The sequence below is a fragment of the Struthio camelus genome, chromosome 18 (genome assembly GCF_040807025.1).
Source record: "Struthio camelus isolate bStrCam1 chromosome 18, bStrCam1.hap1, whole genome shotgun sequence".
Taxonomy (NCBI): Eukaryota; Metazoa; Chordata; class Aves; order Struthioniformes; family Struthionidae; genus Struthio; species Struthio camelus.
Window position 1 is genome coordinate 1,830,792 of NC_090959.1, and position 20,268 is coordinate 1,851,059.

At 43.8% G+C, this 20,268-nt stretch overlaps 1 protein-coding gene across 1 annotated transcript in view; it reads right to left on the minus strand.

Moving 5' to 3' along the window:
- MMP24 (matrix metallopeptidase 24) overlaps window positions 1-20,268 on the minus strand; it is a 57,240-nt gene that overhangs the window by 13,452 nt on the left and 23,520 nt on the right. The window contains exon 5 of the mRNA XM_068912945.1: window positions 12,412-12,573. Within this exon, the coding sequence (XP_068769046.1) occupies window positions 12,412-12,573 (162 nt within the window). The remainder of the gene's footprint in view (window positions 1-12,411; window positions 12,574-20,268) is intronic.

A 20,268-nucleotide genomic window follows, 5' to 3' on the forward strand; every position in this document is an offset into this window, starting at 1 on the left:
AGCTCAGTCTTCTTCTGGAAAAGCTGGTGCCAGTTATCTTTTGTATAATAGCCTAGCGGTTAGAGCACTTGCCCAAAAAGGCAGTGAATTTGTTTGAGTTCCTTATTTTATTGAAAAGGTTAAATCCAAAGTTATTTTCATATAAGAGCATGTTCCAGTCCTGAGACGAAGTGCCAGGTGGGGAGGAGGAGGAGATGTACTTCCTACCTGCTCCGTGTAAGCTGGTGACAGGGTGGCCTGCAAAGGCAGAGCCGTGCTGATAGCCTCACTGCAGCCTGGCCAGGGACAGGTCTGGGTTCATTGAGGGAGCTTTATCAGCTACTCTGTTACACCAAGGGTTCAAATTCACAAGAGAGGACAACCTGTACAGTAGGTTATGGCCTGTCCTGTCCTTGCGGCAGGACAGCAGTCACATTCAACTCTCTAAGCCTTAGGTGCCTGAAGTCTGCTGCAGTCTATTGTAGAAAAGATGAAAGCAAAAATAGCACCCAGAAACAAAGGCTTTCACGAGCCCTAACATGGCACTTATCTAAAGAGACTGGGATAAACTTGTGAGGGAGAATCAATGTCATACACACGGAGGTCAGGACAGTGCAGATTAGAAAAGATTCAGGTGGACCAAAGATCTGCATGAATTAAAGGATTTGCTAGCGCTGTGTGAAGAGATCACGGGTCACTGCTAACAAGGGAAGCTGAGCCACCAAATGTATTCACTGTCTGACAGCCAAAATAGCTCTGGCATTTTGCTCTGAAGGACGTATCCAGCACTGAAAGGCTTCCCACACATTTTGGAGCTGTTACTGCAACTTGCTTGGATGCAGACCTCCAGAGCAGCAAGATAACCTCCTCATGTAAGACATCAGCTATTAACAAGCTTGGGTACCACTAGTGGTAGTCACAAAAACTCCCAGAGCTGGCTGCCTGTGCTATCTAATTTTCCAGTCTGGGGCACCCACATCCACAGGCCAAAACCCCAGCTCCACACTTCCTATCTTCTATGTACTCCTGCTATATGTACAATATCCTCAGGCCTTGTCCACTCTCCTCCTCCTGCTATACAACATGAGCTCCACAGACAAACACAGACTCCTCATCCCAACCCCTCTACTTGTTCCCAACATCTCTTCAAAACAGACTCCCAACTCCAAGTCTTCCCTCAGCTTCACTCTTTATGGCACGGTCATCCCGAGGGAATGCACCAAAGGTGAATCCAAAACCTGCTGCTTCAGGCAGGGCTATGTCATGGCCAGATGGTTGTCAGTGCCTGTGCTCTTGTGACGCCAGTGAGTGCAGAGCGTGGAGCTGCTCCTGCTGCCATTGGCACTAGGTAGCGCTGCAAGGTGCTCCCTTTCACCCACACACACGGTCACTCCATCTAGTGCAAGCCCAGCTGGGTACTAGGAGGACTCTTAAGATTGTATTTTATGGAATCCTTACTGTAGGTCCCACAATATACTCTTCCATGGACTAGATGACAGCCCAGCCCCAGTATCATGCTGTCCATGAAAGTCAGCAGACAGCAATAGACCAGGCATTGGGGAAGTGCTAACAGTTAAGAGTTTCTTCTTAAAGAGGCTGAACACCCTATGTGATTTAACACTCTTGTCATTTAGCACAGAGCCAAAACATCTGAGGTCAACATGTAGCTAGTCGGTCCAGATTCATCATTGCATAGACATGGGAAGCAGTGGCAAAAGGCACCAGTTCAGGTTACACAGGGATAAAGAATATTGAATATAGATTCACATGTGGCAGTGGTGAAGATGAAACTGGACTATGTAGAGCTGTGGCAGCCAACCAACAAACTTAGAGGTGGCCAAAGCTGGAAGGACTAGAAAGACCCTTGTCCCTCAAATGGCCTAACAAAGATGCTTCAGCAATACCCAGGCCCAGCATTGTGTTAGCCAGCTAAACACTTGCACAAGTCTGACTGCAGCAATGTGGATTTGAACCACCTGAAGCTAAGCTGAAAATGTAACCGTCTCCCACGCCCAGATCAAGTCTCCTAATTCCCAGGTTATGAGGTACAAGATTGGTACTAGATCTTTCCATGAATATGCTTTTGAGAAAGGGGAGGGGGGGGGGCAAAGCACTGAATGTCATCTGGCTGCCTGCTGCTGTTGATATGTGTTAGGTCTCACAGCATCTCTCGACCTGACTCTGCTGTCTCTGGATTACAGCAGAGCTCAGACAAGATCAGTGTTATGGAAACAGTTCGACCCTAGGTTTCCGAGGAGCAGAATCTCACGTACATCTAGCAGTGAAATTAATTATTTATTTAAATGATGGTACAACAAAGTAACAGCTCGAGCTGGGTGCCTCTGGGGAGGGACCTTGCACAAAGCATTCTGGGGTAATTATACTCCTTAAAGTCTTATTTCCCTGCCTGCCAGTGACAGTCTCTTCCAGTCTTCTTTACTGAGTCAGTGGGCTCCTTCCTTTTGATTGGTTCATGTCTACATCCCGGGACAGTTGCTATGTTCCTGCTTCACAGTGCCTTATCTTATCCGAAGGTTAACCATTATCTCTGTTCATTCTGTTCTGTATCTTTGATGGCTGGTTCTAGCTGGTTTTGCAGTCGCATCCTCAGCAATATCTTTCGAGTTCATTTACAATTCAATCCTGTGGCCTGCAGGCTTCATCTGCTTTGGGCACTAGCGCTAAGCTGGGCTAGAGCTAAATTAGTTCCCTTTTTTAACACCACGGCTCTTCTGCAAAGGACAGGCTGCGTGGGAACTTGTGATACAACGTGTAACTGCAAAATTACTTTTGGTGCCTTCATTATTAGATGGCTGCTGAGTTTGCCCCCTTTTTGGATTGCTTTGGCTGTTAAATTCTGCCCAAGTCATGTTTTAATAGCACAAAGAGAAACAATGGGTTACATCAAAAGTCTGCTACATTGGGGCTGTTGCCTTCATTAGCCACATTTGATTTGGCAAGATTAATTTTTCATAAATTCTTGATTATGTTTCTGGTATTTAGTGACGGAATCCTATACTAGCTTTCTTAGTGTTTGCCCAAGACTGAGTTCTGCACTCTGGTCTCCCAGAGATATACTCTTGGCTTTTTGTTTAACTAGAGTCCATAAGCACTCTTGTAATCTCATGAATTTTTCAATAACGATAAAATATTGAAATGGGCAGGGCAGAGAACTTCTTCATCTGCTTTGTGAAACGACACGGGACAAATTATCCAGACCTATTTTCACTTGTTATCCTTAGCGAGCACTATATAGCAAGTTCCTCTGTTACTACTGGACATGAGAATATTTCATTATCTGTGGGGGATGTTGGTGTATCCTCCTGCTCATTTCTAAACACTGGTCAGAAATCTTTATTGAGCACTACTATTCTTTCTTCATCATCCAGAATAACTCTGTCATTTCATTTAAACGAAATATTCTTCCTATGGTTGTTCCCTGACAGCTATGTATTTTCCCTTCCTATCTTTTGCTTCTCTTATTGCTTTTATGTATTCTACGACTTCTAATTTATAGAAGCTCTTGGGCATCTGGTAAGTGATGCTAACTATTCCTAAATATCAGCAATCTTCCCTTATATACTTTCTTCTGAGTATCTCCTTAAGGAAATACTCCTTAAGAAGTCTCAGTTATCGGGGTCTGGCTGGTCATTTTTCAATAGATGTCTAAAGTAAAACATCTTTGCTCATCTCAATTTCAACTCATCAGATTTCAGCCTCGCATTCTCCACAGCTTGTGCGGTGGACTTGGATGTCCTTGTCTTTGGTGCTTACAATAAGCATGCCATAAAATACAGTTTTGAGAGTCCTCTTGATTGAAGCCATGTATCCTGTTGTTGCTATATAGATTACATTTTTGTTCCTTTCACTTTTCCACTGAGTGAGGATGGACTTTCAGCTAAAGGCACCTTTTTTCCTGACACAAGATAATCCCAGTTATGGACATGCATATGGTACATCATTAGTACATGTTCAACACATATCCTTTATCCTTGGTTCAAGTGCTAGGCAGACAGAATTTGGTCTACAGTTAGTGGGACGGGATATACCAGCACAATCTGCCCTTGCTGAGGAATGAGAGCAGAATGAATAGACCCCATATAGTTTTCCCATCATTTCTGTTTCCAGAATCTCATCACAGTAACCTGCATTCAAGACAGAAGGCTAAAGACTGGATGTTAACAGATTTATCAGCAGCAGAGATGGTTGGGTGAACAAAGACCTACTTAAGGGATCCTGGCACCTTGATTTTTATTACAGGAACTGATTACATCCGACATTGATATAACTAACCGGCAGCAGCACACGTAAATCATAGTCTCTATCACTACGTTTCCAAGCAATTCTTTAGAAAATCAGTGAGAGCAAATCTCATTGAGGGAAAACTAAGTGAGAGAGGATATTGCATTGGACTGTAAGCACAGAAGTTGCTATTTGGGCCTGAATCCATTCATTAGGTCTGAACCTAGTCATTCTGCCTGATCCCAGCCCTGGGGTCAAACCCACCCACAGGGGCTGAACCTAACCACTTCCACAAGGGAAGTAGGTAGGAAATCCCTTGGAGCTGGACACTTAAGTTTTGGATACAACTTAGTAGGACTTTGCAGGCACTGTGTGGAGAAGAAGATTTTTCTTCCTCTCTATCACAATCAAGGCAAAAAATGTTAGAAAGCTTTTGGGTCACAACAGATCACCTTCAGAGTATGACTTCCACCACTGGCACTTAGCCTCCTCCCTTCATGCTTCCTCTGTCGCAGACCATCTGAATACCAAGGTGACCTGTGAAGATAACACAGAGAGAGGAGGCATTTAGGAGCCACTGTGTCGATAGTTGAGGACAAAATATAATTGTACTGTCCTCCCGGCTATTGACAGAGTGTTCCCTGAACTGCACAACACCTGCCTGAAGGCATCCTGAATGGCTCTGCATCCATTACTTCATAGCCTCTGGCTGGATGAGCAAGCAGTTCTCCAAACGTGCCAGGAGCAAAGGTGGTCCTTTGTTTCAGATCGGGGGAGATAATGATCCACCTAAAAACACAGGTGTTTCTTTATCTTCTTAATATTCACTCCAAGAGTAAAACTGTGATCCAGAATACAGGCAGGCAGTTAGGTTTTGAATAAAATATAGGGGTTTTTGGTGATAAAACGCTGATCTGTCTAGACATTTCTGCAGGACTATGCCAGCTCTCCAGGTATGCAGGAAAGGCTCCTCAGTTTCAAAACAAAATGTATGGTCAACATGAGCCAGGGACAGCGAGAGAAACACACCTAACTGCTCGGTTCATGTTTGTATTAAATGAACTAGTACACTGCTCACTAGGCAAATCTGTCCATAGAGATCTCTGCTCTTCTGTAATTAGACTTAGTAAAGTGAATTCGCTATTTTACAGTTAGTTCGGGTGTCTTTGCAACAACACCCACAGCATCCCCCACAGCTGGGCAGTTGAAGCCCTTGTGATAATCACCAGATGACAGGAAGGGTTTCTCAAGCCCTTCTCACAGAGGTGTTCTCTTCTGTATGAACAACTGCTGCCCAGGTGTTAGAGCACTCCCCTGGACCACAGGAGTCCATGGTCTAAATCCTTGCTCTACACAAAAGGGAAGGTGCTCACAGGCTCTCTAACAAGATGATTCCCTTTGCGGTTGGGCATGAAAACTGTCTAAAACTCCTAGCCTGACACAGGCAGAAGAAGGATGAGAGTCTGGTCTCTGCAAGACACTCAAGCTGTGCTGCTTGCACTGCAGTTCACCTCTGGGAGAACTTTATGTTTCACATTTGCTCCACTGCAGAACAGAACACTTTTTGGACTCAGGTAAATCTGTAGGGTAAAAGAAATATTTCCATAACATAAAGTAGTGCTTCTCTGTTACCTGGAAAAGTTCCTAAGGGAGGTGGGCTCCCCTTCAGCTCCCCTTCATCAGGAAGCAGCTGAACAGGGTGGTCCAGCTCCCTCTTCTCATGTTCCAGGACTGGTGCAGGCACGGGTGAGTCCCTGGGCTGTGACAAGGACCTCCAGGTGACCCCAGGAACAGCACAGGGAACTAGAAAAGGGCTGTTACTACCTGCCTGCTCTTTGGAGGAATAGGAATGGAGATCTGGCATATGGCAGGTGATACTCAGTTGATGCACTAGAGGAGGAGTCTGGTGTTTTCTTCTGGGTCCAACAGAGTCACTGGAAAGGAGGAAGGGTACAGATGAAGGGATGCAACACAGAGAGGGAGTCTGGGATCTCTGCCATCCTTCAACGTGCCAGAGTTGGGGCATCAAGGCAGATCTTCCCTGCCACCCCTTTTCCCTCTCCTATTTCCTCTCTGAACATATTACCATGGGGTCCAAAAGCCCCAGATCTAGCAGCTTCCTCTTGCACTCCGTGCTGTTTCAAGGATGCTGGCAGAAAGTGCATGGGGATGGAGAAGGGCTGATAGGCAATGCTGGATGCTTATAAGTCCTCAAAGAGATACTCCTTTCAGCTGGTTCTATGGGTGCTTCTACTGTGTAAGTACAGAAGGATGGAGAGTCATTGGGAACAAATGTGTAGTTTATCTCCATGCTCTGAACTCTATAAACAAGAGGAGAGAGGTTTAATCACGGCATCCAAACCCCATCCCTCCTCCTTCCCCCCAACTCCAAACATCCAAACCTCAAAACAAAAACAAAAGCAGCACTATTATTTCCACCATTTCCAGCCACTCTTCCAGCAAGGGTAATGTAGTGAGAGTTAATATTTTCAGCTCCTCAGCTGCATGTGTTGGTTCATTTGTGACACAGTGAAAAAAAAAAAGGTGGCAGAGATCCTTGTCATCTTGTGTACAAGTACCAGCAGGACCAGCAAGTCCTTGCCACCTTTGTCCCTGCCACTGCTCATCCATCTGATCATAATGGACAGAAACCTCACCTTCTTTGCCCCTGCAGAGCAACAGTTCTAGATGGGATGAGCAGTCACAGGAAGAATCACACTGTCCTCAAGAGCTAGAATCTCCCAGAGCAGGTGCACCATTTTTGGAAATGAAGATTACCCTTTCAGTTCTCTCTTTTGGAGGATGGTACTTGTCCTTCACCAAGATGGACATCCATCACAATGCCATTGTCCTTAACCGCCTGCTCATTTGGCATGGGGAGGTCCACTGCAGGCACGCAAGTTCATTAGGCATGCCACACTTTTCTGCCTCATGATCATTAAAAATAACACCTTTCATAGATAAGGGTCTCTGGTATCTCTATATGCTTCCCACCTTCAGAGGACATTATCAGAAAACAGTCCTATTCCTAACTTTTCTAGGCCCTGTATGACAGCGAAGCTTGTTCTAACGGTCCTGCTCACAATGCAGTGTTGCCATGTGGAACTTACAGCCCTTTGCATCAAGCATTTCTGCTTCACAAGCCATCTTGCACATGCATGTAGCTTATATGGATCTGGGATTGCTCTATGGGGACTTGTATGGAAAAGGTGAGGGAGGGTGTGAAACAGGAACTTGTTGCACAGGAGCAATACAGCTGGAAGAAGGTGCTATTTGCTCACAGATACTGCGCCCTGATGATCCACTCACTATTCCTGGATGTTAGAGGTGTTGTCTAGTGCTGACACACTTGTTCCTTGGCCAGGGGCTTGTGTAGTCTTTGTTACAACCCTGCACCTCAGATCTCATGGAATAAGCACATACACTGACTGGGAGCTCTTCTCCTGGGCTGTAGAAAAGATATGTGAGAAGCTGACATGTTCTCAGTGAGATTTGGGAGAACCCAGATCCTCGAGGTTGTCTCCAGGCTTAATGATTTGGTCTATCATTGAGTGGAAAGGAGACCTTTCCTTTGTGACCTTAGGCTTCGAAAGGGTCTTGGGGAAGATGGCCTGGCTTACTAGTTCTACATTCTAGAGAATGAGATATGGCTCAGTGCAGGAAAAGATCTTGTACCCTTAGGGACTGAGCAGTCAGCTTTCTGTTGTACGCTTTGCTCAACACGTCATAAACCAAGCTACATTGATCTTGGAGGCCAATTAAAAATTTGTATTGGTATTGCTTCTCTATCCCATTCTGCCCCCTTAGCTTAGGGTCGTGTGCCAGCTTATGTACTTCTATTGTCACTTGGATATTTTGCTAGCAGCAAATATTTCCTCTTATTATGTTCTCTCCAAGTATCCACGTGGACATCATTTCTGTTCTGCACGTCATATGGACCCCCCTGCTCTCCAGGCATGGAACCAGGATAGTCATTCCCGACATGAGAGGCTGCTTCACAGTCCACTGCAAAAGAGTGCTTAGAGAAGGACATGAAGAATAGATGAATCATTGCTGAAGGATGATCAATACAAGCTCTGTGGTAAGGCCATGTCCGAGTGCGCCTCTTCTCTCCTTCTGCACTGAAGCTGCCTGCTACCCTGACCTCAACCCTATGACAAGTAAAGGAGTCAGTCAACTTAAATGGATATTCAGGGGACCTACACATGAGTATTATTTCCAGTTTAATTCCTTCATGCCCATGTCACTCATAACATGGACACATAAATAAAGTGGGAGAAATCCTTCTGAAAAGACATGAAATAAACAGTCACACTATTTCCCTTGTTTTGTCATGGAATATGTTACAAGGAGCACTTATGAGAAGATGGAAGTACTGTTGACTTGCCTTCAGCCCACTCTAACACACACGCTGAGTTGCTGGCCCCTCTCATCATTGGCTTATAACTAGAAATAACATTTTAAACATTGACCTCATACTAGAACGAAGCACAAACAAGATTTCACATCATCTACTATCTCTTTAGGTGAGTTTTGAAATAAATCCAGCAGAAAATTCATTCAACAAGTCAGTTATAAGATAGATTTAGATGTATTCTTTCTCTAATGGCTAAACACAGATACAACATAAAAATATATTTGAAGCACGTCATTCTCAAAAGAAAGAGACAAAATGGACTTAAGTTCTAGTAGAGCCTCTGTTCTTTGTTCTATCAACTCCATCGGAATGAAAAGTTGGAGGTTTTAACTGAATTTATTTAAAAAAAGATGCTACAGACAAGGCAGTGGCTATGTGATTTATTCTGTAGAGTACGGTCCTAAACAATACGTATTGAGTGCATGCGGCTGCTCTTCAGAAAATGTCAAGGCAGCGAGAAAGAAGAAAGCTTTGATTTTTCAATAGGTGCTTTGGTAGAAGGGCTTTTAGCATCCCCAAAGCATGACAAAGTGGATTGGTATTGTGGAAATAAAGTGCATTTAGCTGTAAGTTCCTGCTAAGACTACAAGAAAAATATTTCAGCATTCACTTCTCAGCTGTAAGGAGTTTGGACGAAAGAATCTGTCCTCATATCTCGTATCTTCTGTTTCAGGGAAAAACAACCTAAATTTTCCATCTTTTCTTTGCAACCCATAAGGATCAGAGCTATTTTTAAAATTAAACTTCAGTTTCTGGGTCAGAACTCTGTGCTAAAGGCTGAAATCTCTACCCGGAGAAACAAAGATCCTAATGCAGAAGCTGCTGCTTCTTCTCCTGGCAGGACTGGATAACCCTATAACCACCAGCACCAACCCCAGCCCATTCCATTTTGAAGGCCTCAGAAATAAGCCTTGAATGACTCCAACTCAGATTACATCAGGCAATAGTAAGTTCATACTGCCTTTTTGCAAGCTGAGTTCAAATTTCAAGTTTGTTCTATTGCACAAGGAGAATCTTAACTTAGTATGTGTCTAAAGTTTAATGCCACTAGGTAAATAAAATATAAGCGGAAGTCTTGTGGTGCTGCATCTCACTCAGCGCAGGCGATGTAGTGTAGAGCTCTCTCTGTGTTATAGCTGTGTACAAGATGCCATGCTGTGGTGTCAGGAATATAACTGTTGGGGCCCTCAGTGCACTAATAGGCCTTAATGGCCCTGACCAGCCTCACTTGACACCCCCATACGTCCCCAACCATGGCCCAGGACCCCATTTCAGTTCAGCCTGGGGCTGTCAGGCCCTGCCTAGCAACACTGTCGTGATGTGTCTCCAGATCTGCCACAGCCCTGCCCTTCCTAGCCACAGACCCTGACTCATGGGTGATGGCTCGGCCTGGCCTCGGACCTGTCTCATCACTATGGACCTGTCCAGCCATCACTGGACTGTGACTGACCCTGGTCGCTGTCACCAGACCTGATCCTGACCCCAACCTATAGACTGATGTCCTGGCCTGACCTTGGATCTTCCTCATCACCATGAACTTGTTTGATGATCTGGAATCTGGGTTGACCCCTGCTGCCCCCAGGCCTGCCACACTCGCTTCACCTGGGGACAGTGGGACAGGCCCTGACCAGCAAGGCCCCTGCCCTGCTCGCCTTGGTATTGCCTTTGATTTTTAGCAGCTTTCAAGAATGAAAACTTAGGTACATTATTTAATGAAGGTTTAAAGCTTACTGCCCCAGCACTTCATTTAAAAGACATCCAGAAGAATCTCTGTCATCCAGAGTGTTTTACTGTGTTAAAGTATGCATGATACCATAGGACAATTGCCATGCAACTTCATCCTATTAATGAACAGTGAGCAGAAATCTTCAGTTACACAGCTGGAAAAGAGCGAGTTTCCTCTAGGTGTACTACAGACCATCTTATTTTAAATGATCAACCTCATTTAGACATCTACCTTGCAGTGAGATGAATTGCACTTTACAAATGCCTGTTTATTTCTATTACCTAGACAGGTGTCAAGGAAGCTAGCCCAGAGATGTCTCTTCTTTAGGCATCTACATTTAGACAAATCAATATTATTCTAGTCACCAAAGGAAAATTTCAGTTTAAAATAACTGATATACAATTATTTTAGTCTTGGCACAAGGTCTATTAGCAGTAGTTCTAATTTCACCAGCAGATCAATGATGCAAATGTTGACTAGTATTGGGTCTGCCATTAATCCTAGCAGCAACCCATCAGAAACACCAGCCTTCTGTGATGATATCCCACTGACAGTGACCATATAAGGTTTTTTCAGATCTAATTCATACAATATCTGCTCTACTGATCCTGGGTACTAACATTTTAATCCAGGTACTATGCAGCTGTGAATGCTGCATAGCTACAAAGTATTGTTCCTCTATGCTACTATTAAGTAATCTGTTAAACTTATAATTTCTTCAAAAAATGAAAGCAGGCTTGTTTGACAAAAGCTATTTTCCACAGACTGTCTCAGTCAGCTTTCACTACTTTACCACATTAGCCTTAGCAACTGAATCTGGTATCAGCTTTTCTTTTATTTGCCTGAGGAGTGACCCCAGACTAAGCTGTTCTCCAGCTACCTGTGTCTTTCTGCTTGTCCTTTTCACTTTGTCCAAATGGTAGATAGAAAACTCTCTTTAAAAAGAAATGGACTTTATAGTGTTGAAAAATTTGAGCAGCTGAGATAGCCAAGTACAGACAAGATCAGAGATAATCGCACTCCTGTGTTTATCAGGTATAGGAGAGTCTTTTTTTTTTTTTACTAACTTCATAGAGGATATGCTTACTGCAGTTTCTAAATGATTGCTCTGACTTGCTTGCTATGCAGTCGGTGACTCCTTGTAGAGGCTGATCATAGAGCATTACCTATTCCTGCTGACAGCTCAAGAAATGCAGGGGAATACAAGGGAAATTTATTTGTTGGAGTCCCTGAAGAAATGTCACCTTTGCTCACCAAACTGTGTAGACCCCATCTGAAGGCGGTGAGGAGTATCAGATCCAGCACCTCACAGTCCATTAGCTCCTTCTAGCTCAGCCTCCCCTTGGCTGCGGCTCTTAAAACCTGCGCTTGCCTCTTCTTCAGCCACCTGCCAATCATTCTCTGAAAGTCCCTGTGCTCGCATCCCTGACTCCCTCATGTGGTGCCACATCTTCTCCAACCCCACAGTTTTCTCCTCTTATCCTTTTGCCTCCTTTTCTCTCTTTCCTCCTTGAACCTATATCTTTATGTTATACAATGATGTTCTTTTTTCAGCTGGAGATTAGAAGTGTTTCCTAAGTAGACCCAAACTTCTTTTCCCTAAGTGTTTTTCCTTGAGTGCCTAAATGTTTTTTACTTCCTCTGATATTCTTCACATTCCTCTCCTCTATTTGCATTGGCTGAAAGATGATGAGAGAAGGTGCAAGAGTTTGCCAGAGGAAGGTATTGCTAATAGATAACCCTTGGGTATAGCAATTGCTTGTATTTCCTTTTCTATTAATCCTTTATATTACAGGTATAGTGAAGCATGGAGGAGTAGCAAGATCACAAAGGTTCGGTTATTCTGATTTGTGGATTGACATCTGTGCCACGGGAACAGATGTAGTACTTGGCTGTGGAATAAGGGCTTTAAATGGTTCCCAGTTCAGCTACAGCAGAAAATCCAGCCCACTGACTGCAAGCATTTTGGGGGATACCTGTCTGTGGCTGTAAAACACTTTTTATACTTGGGCTCAACATAAATAGATGAGTGGACAGTGTTGCTCACCATAGATTTTCTGAATTCCTTGGAGGTCATCCTGGGGCAGTTTGAAGTTATGTGTTTCCATGTACTGGTAGAAAGGAGCCATGATAGCACTGGGATCATTGGAGTGTTCCAGACCCAACGCGTGACCAAGCTCATGGACTGCAACCAGGAAGAGATCGTTCCCTGCAGAAAGAACATGCAGGCAGGTTAGTATCACAGCCACACTGTTAAACAGAATCCCAAGCTCCATCTCTTCATAAAGCAAGAAGCTACTGCTTTGCTATCTTATCATATAGCAGGGCACAGTGCCAGTGTCAGCTACTGGAGAGATGGGTTTAGTCCTTAAAGTCCGTGTGGTTTTTACAGTCAGTGTCAAAGAATGGACAGGAGCTTCCTAACCCCTGGCCACATGGAGCACTTTCGGAACAGGTAAAGCATGCAGCTGCCTAGAGTGAAAGGACACCGGCGTCTACAGAAAGCAGCCAATAAAATAAGCTGTTCAGATGCCATTGCCTCCTTATCCTAAGCTTAAACACAATGCTGCCGGGTCAAGTGAGAGCACTACCAGTCTGCTAATCAACAAGTGCCTGTGGTGGGAAGGGAGCTTGGTCTCTCTCCTAGGACCGCCAATGCAGTGCTCTTACCTGACCTGGACCACAAAATCCCAGGGGAGATTTGTAATGCAGGAGGAATAAGGATAAGAAGGAAGGACACAGACTGCGGCTAACATGCCCCAGAAGCATACTCGTGATACTTGGAATAGCCCCATTCCCTCTAGTGCAGGCGCCTCAGCATGTTTTCACTTTGCCAGATTCCTAGCACTGCCCTATCTACGGGAGGTCAGCCCAGGCAGCACTATCCTGAAGGTAGATAGAGGCAGAGCCACAGAGAAAAAGCCTGGTGACACTGGTTTGGGTCCCAAAGGCAGGAGAGAGGAGGAAGGAGGAAAGGGACGTGCTCCCAACAGGAAGAGAAAGGGCTGAAGGGCCCTATCTCATGCAGAACCTGGTAGAAGAAGAGAGAAGCTGAGGCACCCTCAACTCTGTGTTACAGGCATACATTCCACTTCTGCCCCATGGGTCTGGGCCCCCCATCTCCTTGCTCTAGAGTGGTCTCTGAATGTCCTATACTGTGAGAGCACTTTGACATGGGAGGACACACAAGCAATGCCCGTGTGAGCGATGAAGATGCAGCCAACAAAAATAGAAGTAAGAGACTCACCATGCCAATAAAATGCCTGCACTTTCATCCCTGTCCACACGAGCCTTCTCTGATGTTTTTGGCAAGGCACACGCCTAGAGCACTCACAATCAGGTGGAGAGCAGAGGTGGCAGTGGCTGCTCAGTGGCTGGTTTGCAGCCCTTCTCTAGCATCCCAATGTGTGAGGGCACAGTGCCTACAGGAGCCACTTCACCACACCACCCAACTGCCCTTATTTTAGAGGTATCAAAGTTCAGTTTTGCATATATGAGCTGAGCTGGCCTTGGGATAGGAATTACAATAGGGATTCATGTAGAACTATCTCCACTTTTCAAATGCTTATTGCTTCACTGTCACTCATAAAAATGTGACAACAGCACGTCAGGAGTTTGCAAGTCTACACAGAGTGGTGCTTTGCCTGCATCTCAAGACACCTTACCATAAGCCAGTAACATACAGTGCTCAGCTGGTCATACATATTGCACCAAAATGGCTAAATCACCTAAATGTTGAAGAGTTGAAGGGAATAACCACCTGAATGCAATGCAAGCCATATTAGCATATACAAATATATTTCAAATAAATGTTCAAACACATTTGTTCAAATATAAATGACGAAAAACATGTGGGATACAATTAGCCTTATATACAGTTAAGATTCCTGAGTTTCTCTGTTCTGAAAATCTGAATGCAGACTTACTTAATAATTTATTTTTGTTCATTGCTGGGAAATCTACTGTGTGCAGAACAAGTAAATAAAATGTCCACTATAATATAAAATTTATTAAGTAATTTCATGCTAAAGATTGGAGTGATCACTTTTCATGGGTTTTCAAAAACACTCTAGAAGATAGACCCAGTTTTCAAAGGGGATTCAAAGACTCAACGTCCTGTTGAAATTTAAATGGACTTAGTCTCCTACATCACTTAAATGCTCATGAAAACTTAATTTTCATTGCTACAATAACTATTCCATACAGAAGTCCATGGTAAAAGTCCCTCAGCGCAGAGCTGACTTTCATAGGAGGACAGTGTCCATGCTAAGAGCTTGGAGACTTTTTTCTTCACCAGTTTGGTGGCATTTTCCTCACTGTTGAAATATCTGAACAGTCTTTGTATTGACAGCATATCCAGGATTTGTCTCTATATAAGTCAAGCATAGGCTGGGCTAAACTTTTTCATGAAGCCCAACCACTACATTCATTTAAATCAGGTTTAAATAACCTTCAATAACTTGTTTCTACCCAAAACAAACACCAACCCACTATAGAGCTGGAAAACAGAATCACACAGAAACATGGAATTGTTGAGGTTGTAAGGGACCTTTGGAGATCATTTAGTCCAACCTCCTGCTCAAAGCCGGGCCAACTAAGGCAGGTTGTTCAGGGCCTTGTCCAGTTGGGTTGTGACTGTCTCCAAGGATGAAGACTGCACAACCTCTCTGGGCAACCTGTTCAAGTATTTGCCTACCCTTTACAGTAAAAAATCTTCTTATATTTAAATGAAAATTCCAATATTTCAATTTGTGCCTGTTGCTTCTTGTCCTTTCACTGGGCACCGCTAAGAAAAGTCTGGATCCATTTTCTTTACTCCACCTACATCAGGTATTAATATAGAGTAATAAGACTCTCTGTGAGCCTTCTCCAGGCTAAACAGTCCCAGCTCTCTCAGCCTCTGCTTGTATGAGAGATGCTCCAGTCCCTTAATCATCTTTGTGGCTCTTTGCTGTACTTTCTTCATCAGGTCCATATCTTTCTTGTCCTGTGGAGTGCAGAACTGGACACAGAACTGTGTATGTTCAGTTTTTCTAAATGTTTCCTAACTTGATCCTCCTCTACCAAAGGTAACTCCTTGCTACAGACTTTCCCACTGGTGTCAGGGGACTGAGATTCCTGAAGGCTGCTTTTACCAATAGAGGCCAAGGTGAAGAAGGAATCAAGTACCTTGGCATTTTTCTGTGCCCTTTGCCACTAGGGGCCCTGCCCCCTCAGCAGCAGGCCCCCTCTTTTCCCTAGCCTTCCATTTGTTGCTTATGTACCTGTAGAAGCCTTTTTGTTGCCCTTCATGTCCCTTGCCAGATTCAACTCCAGATGGGCTCTGGCTTTCCTAACCCCATCCCTGTACACTCAAAGAGTGTCTCCATATTCCTGTCACCTGTCCCTGCTTCCTCTCTTGCATGCTTTGTTTTGAGTTCAGTCAGGAACTCCTTGTTAATCCAAGCGGGCCTCCTGCCACCTTCAGCTTGAGCTTGGAGGAGCTGATCCTTGACTATCAGCCAGCACTCTTGGACCCCTCTTCTGTCCAGGTCCCTCTCCCATGGGATTCTTCCAAGCAGATCCTTGAAGAGGCCAAAGTCTGCTCTCCTCACAGCCAGGCTTGTGATCCTGCTAGTTGCCTTGTTCCCTTCTCTCAGAATCCTGAACTCCACCATCTCCTGGTCACTGCAGCCAAGACTGCCCCGATCTTCTCATCCCTCACTATTCATCCTTTTTGAGTACCAAGTCCAGCAGAGAATCTTCCCTCATTGGTCCTCCATCACCTGTGTTAGGAAGTTGTCATCTACAACTTGTCATCAATGCATTACAGAAACCTCCTGGCTTGTTTCTGCCATGCTGTGTTGTCCCTCCAGCAGATATAGGGGTGGTTAAAGTCCCCCATGAGGACCAGCATCTGCGAACATGAGGCTTCCTCCAGGTGTCTGAAGAAGGCCTCATCTATTACTTCTTCCTGATCAGGAAGTCTGCAGCAGACACTCATCACAATGTCACCCATGTTAGTCTGCCCTCAAATCCTTGCCCTTAATCTCTCAGTTGGCTCATCATTCACCTCTGGGCGGAGCTCCATGCATTTTTGTTGCTCTCTCACATAAAGACAACTCCTCTCCTCGCGTTCTATCTTTCCTAAAGAGCTTGTATCCATCCATGGCAACACTCCCATTGTATGAAATATTCTACTGTGTCTCTGTAATCTCAATAGGATTAAAAGGTAGAGCCTCTTTTTGCATGCTGTTTGGAGGAGGGAAAAATAGACAAAAGGCAATGCTGAGAGAAAGAAGACCTGACATAAATGGAGACCAAGTGTAACACAATCTAGAGGAGATGAGATGTCTGGTCAGCAGTAAAGGAAAGGCAATCCATGCACCTTGACAGACAACTAGAGAATCACTCCTTTATTGCTCTGTACGCTTACTGTCCTTCAGTGTGTGCAAAGATGTCACTGCTATGAGGTACTAACTTGTCTTTGCAATGAGAACCTTATCTTAACTGGATTTTTGACAGTACCTCATTTCCAAGCTTCTCTTCACTTTCCTGACCAAGAACGCTATACCATATCCTGTAACCCACCCTCATTCTGCTCAGCCCTCAACTCCCACATGCCTTACGTCCTCCACCCACATCCTTACCCTGAAGAGCATCATCTGAAGAAAGGTCCTAGATGTCTATGAGCAAGAGCAGAAGCAATGTGCCAGGTTGCTGTGCACAACCTGATGAACAGGGAAATGACCATGAATGTCTCTGATACAGAATTTCACCTTCTTGTATGATCAAACTGCATTGTGACAAGACAAACAGCTTGTCGTGGGAATCATACGCTTGCACATTTATCTAAAAGGAAAGGTTTGCTTGGTAATCTCATGCGACTGGGATTTCTGGCATGGATCCAAAGATGATTAAGGCTCAAGCAACGTCAAATACTTTGTTTTAAAAGATGATTTGTGTGCGTACCTTGGCATGGCAGAGCATATGTGTCCTTTCCATTTAACTGCACTGAGAAAACTAGGAAGAGTTCTGAGCTGATCTGCAAGCCCAGAAAGACAAAGGCTCACACCTGAAGAAGTCTGTAACCAGACATGGCAGTCAGGCCTACCAGCTATTGTGTATTATTATTGCACATAAACGCACCTTTCTCCAGTCACCATTATGACTCACCTATACTTGGAAACACAGGCACATGGGGGAAACAGCTGCTTCTGTCAAGTTTTGAAATACCATTTTGACTGATGGTGGTGCGTGAGGATGCCATGGAGCATGGGAAGTTTTGGCTGGAGAGCTGTTTCTTTGACATCTTTCTAGATGTAAGAGACTCAGTAAAAAATGCACCTTCCCCTTTCTAGCATAGCAACAGAGGACAAGTCAACACTGGCGTGAGAAAGCTACCTTGAGGGAGATTACATTGGTGGGAGGACACACACTCGAGTGGCGATATGCTGGGAGCTAATGGCTGGAGCAGGAGATGAAGCAGTGCTCCTTCATCATCTGCTCCTACAGCAGAGCCTCTAGGAAATGAAGTGACCTCCACAGAAAGTAGGACAAGGAACTCCCGTTGCCTCTCAACAAATATGCTGATTCTCAATGCTGTGGTTGCTTCTCAGCCCAAAGTCTTTGCTAAAAGACAGTGGAACGGCACCTACGAGACACAATTTCCATCTTCTGCTCCCTTCCCAGTCAAAGATTTCTCATCACTGATTCATTCTTCCAGCTTTGTTCTTGCTCTAGCCTCCTCCTTGACAGATCCACAGCTCTGCTTCCTTCCTACATGCCCCCACCAGCTGCCTTCTCCATCCTGATAAGACAGTCCCCAAGTCTGAAAGCAGCTAAGCAATTTTCAGATGGTAAGTGGACAGCATATATTTTGTGGGAGGAAGAGATAGGAGAAAAAAGTCTGACCACTCTGCAAGCATACAGTGCTCAAAAGCCCAGCTCTGGATTCTTCATCCTATTTTTCTTGTAGCATTGGTTACATCGACACTATTAGCAAGAAGTTTTAAAATTCCCTTTATTTTGGTAGATGGTAAGGAGTTTTACAGTGTGAAAAAGAATACACTGTTCATTTTCCTTCCCAAAGGGTGAGCTATGATCTGCCTTGAAAAGAAAATATCAAAGTAAAAAACTGTTGCCTGACAGTGAACTTATCTTCTCCTCATATAGCCCTTAACCTGGAGCTGGTAGCGCTCTTTGCTGTTTTCCACTGCTGTTTGACTGCCATTTGGAAACTGTTTACTCAGCTGATCTGCAGGACTCTTGAAAGGAGTATTTCTTAGACTGTTTCTGTCAGTTCTCGAACATGCAATAAGACCTCTGACCTTCATGTTCTGCACAATACTTGTCTGAAGAACCTTCTTTATTCACTTTCATCTTTTTGGAGCAAGACATAGAAAGGAGGACAGATAGTCTAGCTTGATACTTCACTAATTGTATGTAAATGAGATCAGACAATATGATAAAGCTCCTGAATTTCCTGTTCAATCCCTCTCCTCCAAGACCAAGAACAAATAGCAAGCTGAACTTGTGTTCAGTGTACCCCAGCCACCTGTGTCAGTGAATAGATAAGAGTAAGAAGGAACTGAAGAACCTGGTTTCGCATTTGCAGAGGGAGCTCCCAAGAGAAATCCAACAATTTCTACTCATTTGCACCATCTGTACAAAATAAATTGGCCTAGTCAGAGACCTGCCTCATGCTCCTTCTTCTTGGTTCTCAGGAGGAATACAGAAGTCCACTAACAAGCATCAGAGAGAACATTTAACACTAGACTTCAAACAGCAACTAAGATTGGGGGTAGTTTCATAAGTTGGTTCACTGAATGAAATAGTTTGACTTAGTTAGGATATAATAAAACATAAAGAAATGTCGTTAATTTAGCTTTAAAGCAGCTCACATGTTTTTCTTACCAAAACAATGTTACCACTAGAAAAAGTTGTAACTGAGGGCATACCTGTAACAACATACAAGCATTGCTCATTACCATTATCATGATGCCAAATTAAGTCAACATATGGATAACTTCTTATGTTGTTTGATAGTACTATTAAAGCCCATGCACATATCAGACACAGAATCCACACTACAATATACAACTTTAAGCATGCATTTTAATTGAATTTTCTTAGTTAAAAATAAGCTGTTTCTCCTCAGAAGAGACCTCCTGTTAGTTACCGTATTCCCAGTTGAATAGGTTTACATGGGATAAATTGCAATATAGTCAAATATATCAACTCCTTGGTTAAAAGCAGATGTTTGTAAGATACCATATCTCTTTGCAGAGATAAGAAACCCCTAGTTTTACTGAAACAACTACAGAACACTGCAATCACAGATAAACAGATTTATGTATGATCTTCCTTCTAGTCATATCCTCTATCACTCATGCTTCTTTGAATTTTCATATGTGGCTGGAGAAATGGCTATTAAATCAGATAACAGACATCTTGGGAAAGGTTTTCCCTGTAAAACTGCTAGCACATGCCTTCTTTTACAGCTTCATTCATTTTAACTATCAAAATTCATATCAAAACCATTTCTTTATTTGACTATAAAACACTGTACATTGTGATGCCCAATTTCTGTAGGTCAGCAAAAGCACTCATTTAAAACTATCAGCTTATAGTAACAGGTCACAGGGACACTGTTATGGAAATACAGTGATATTACTACTAATATGGTTAGGACTCCAGTCTGTTGTTATTTGTATAATACAGACACGTTGCCTGTGTGTGTGTGTCTGTGTGTGTGTGTGTGTGTCACTGACCATGACAATAATAGAGATGCACTGGGTGTAGGTGGATTCTGTACAGCACCTAGCACAGGGCAGTATAAATCCAAGGAAGGGCTTCTAAGACAACAGGAGTACAAATTAATAATATGGTGCATCTAATGAGTAATATGAGGGGAACTGTGACT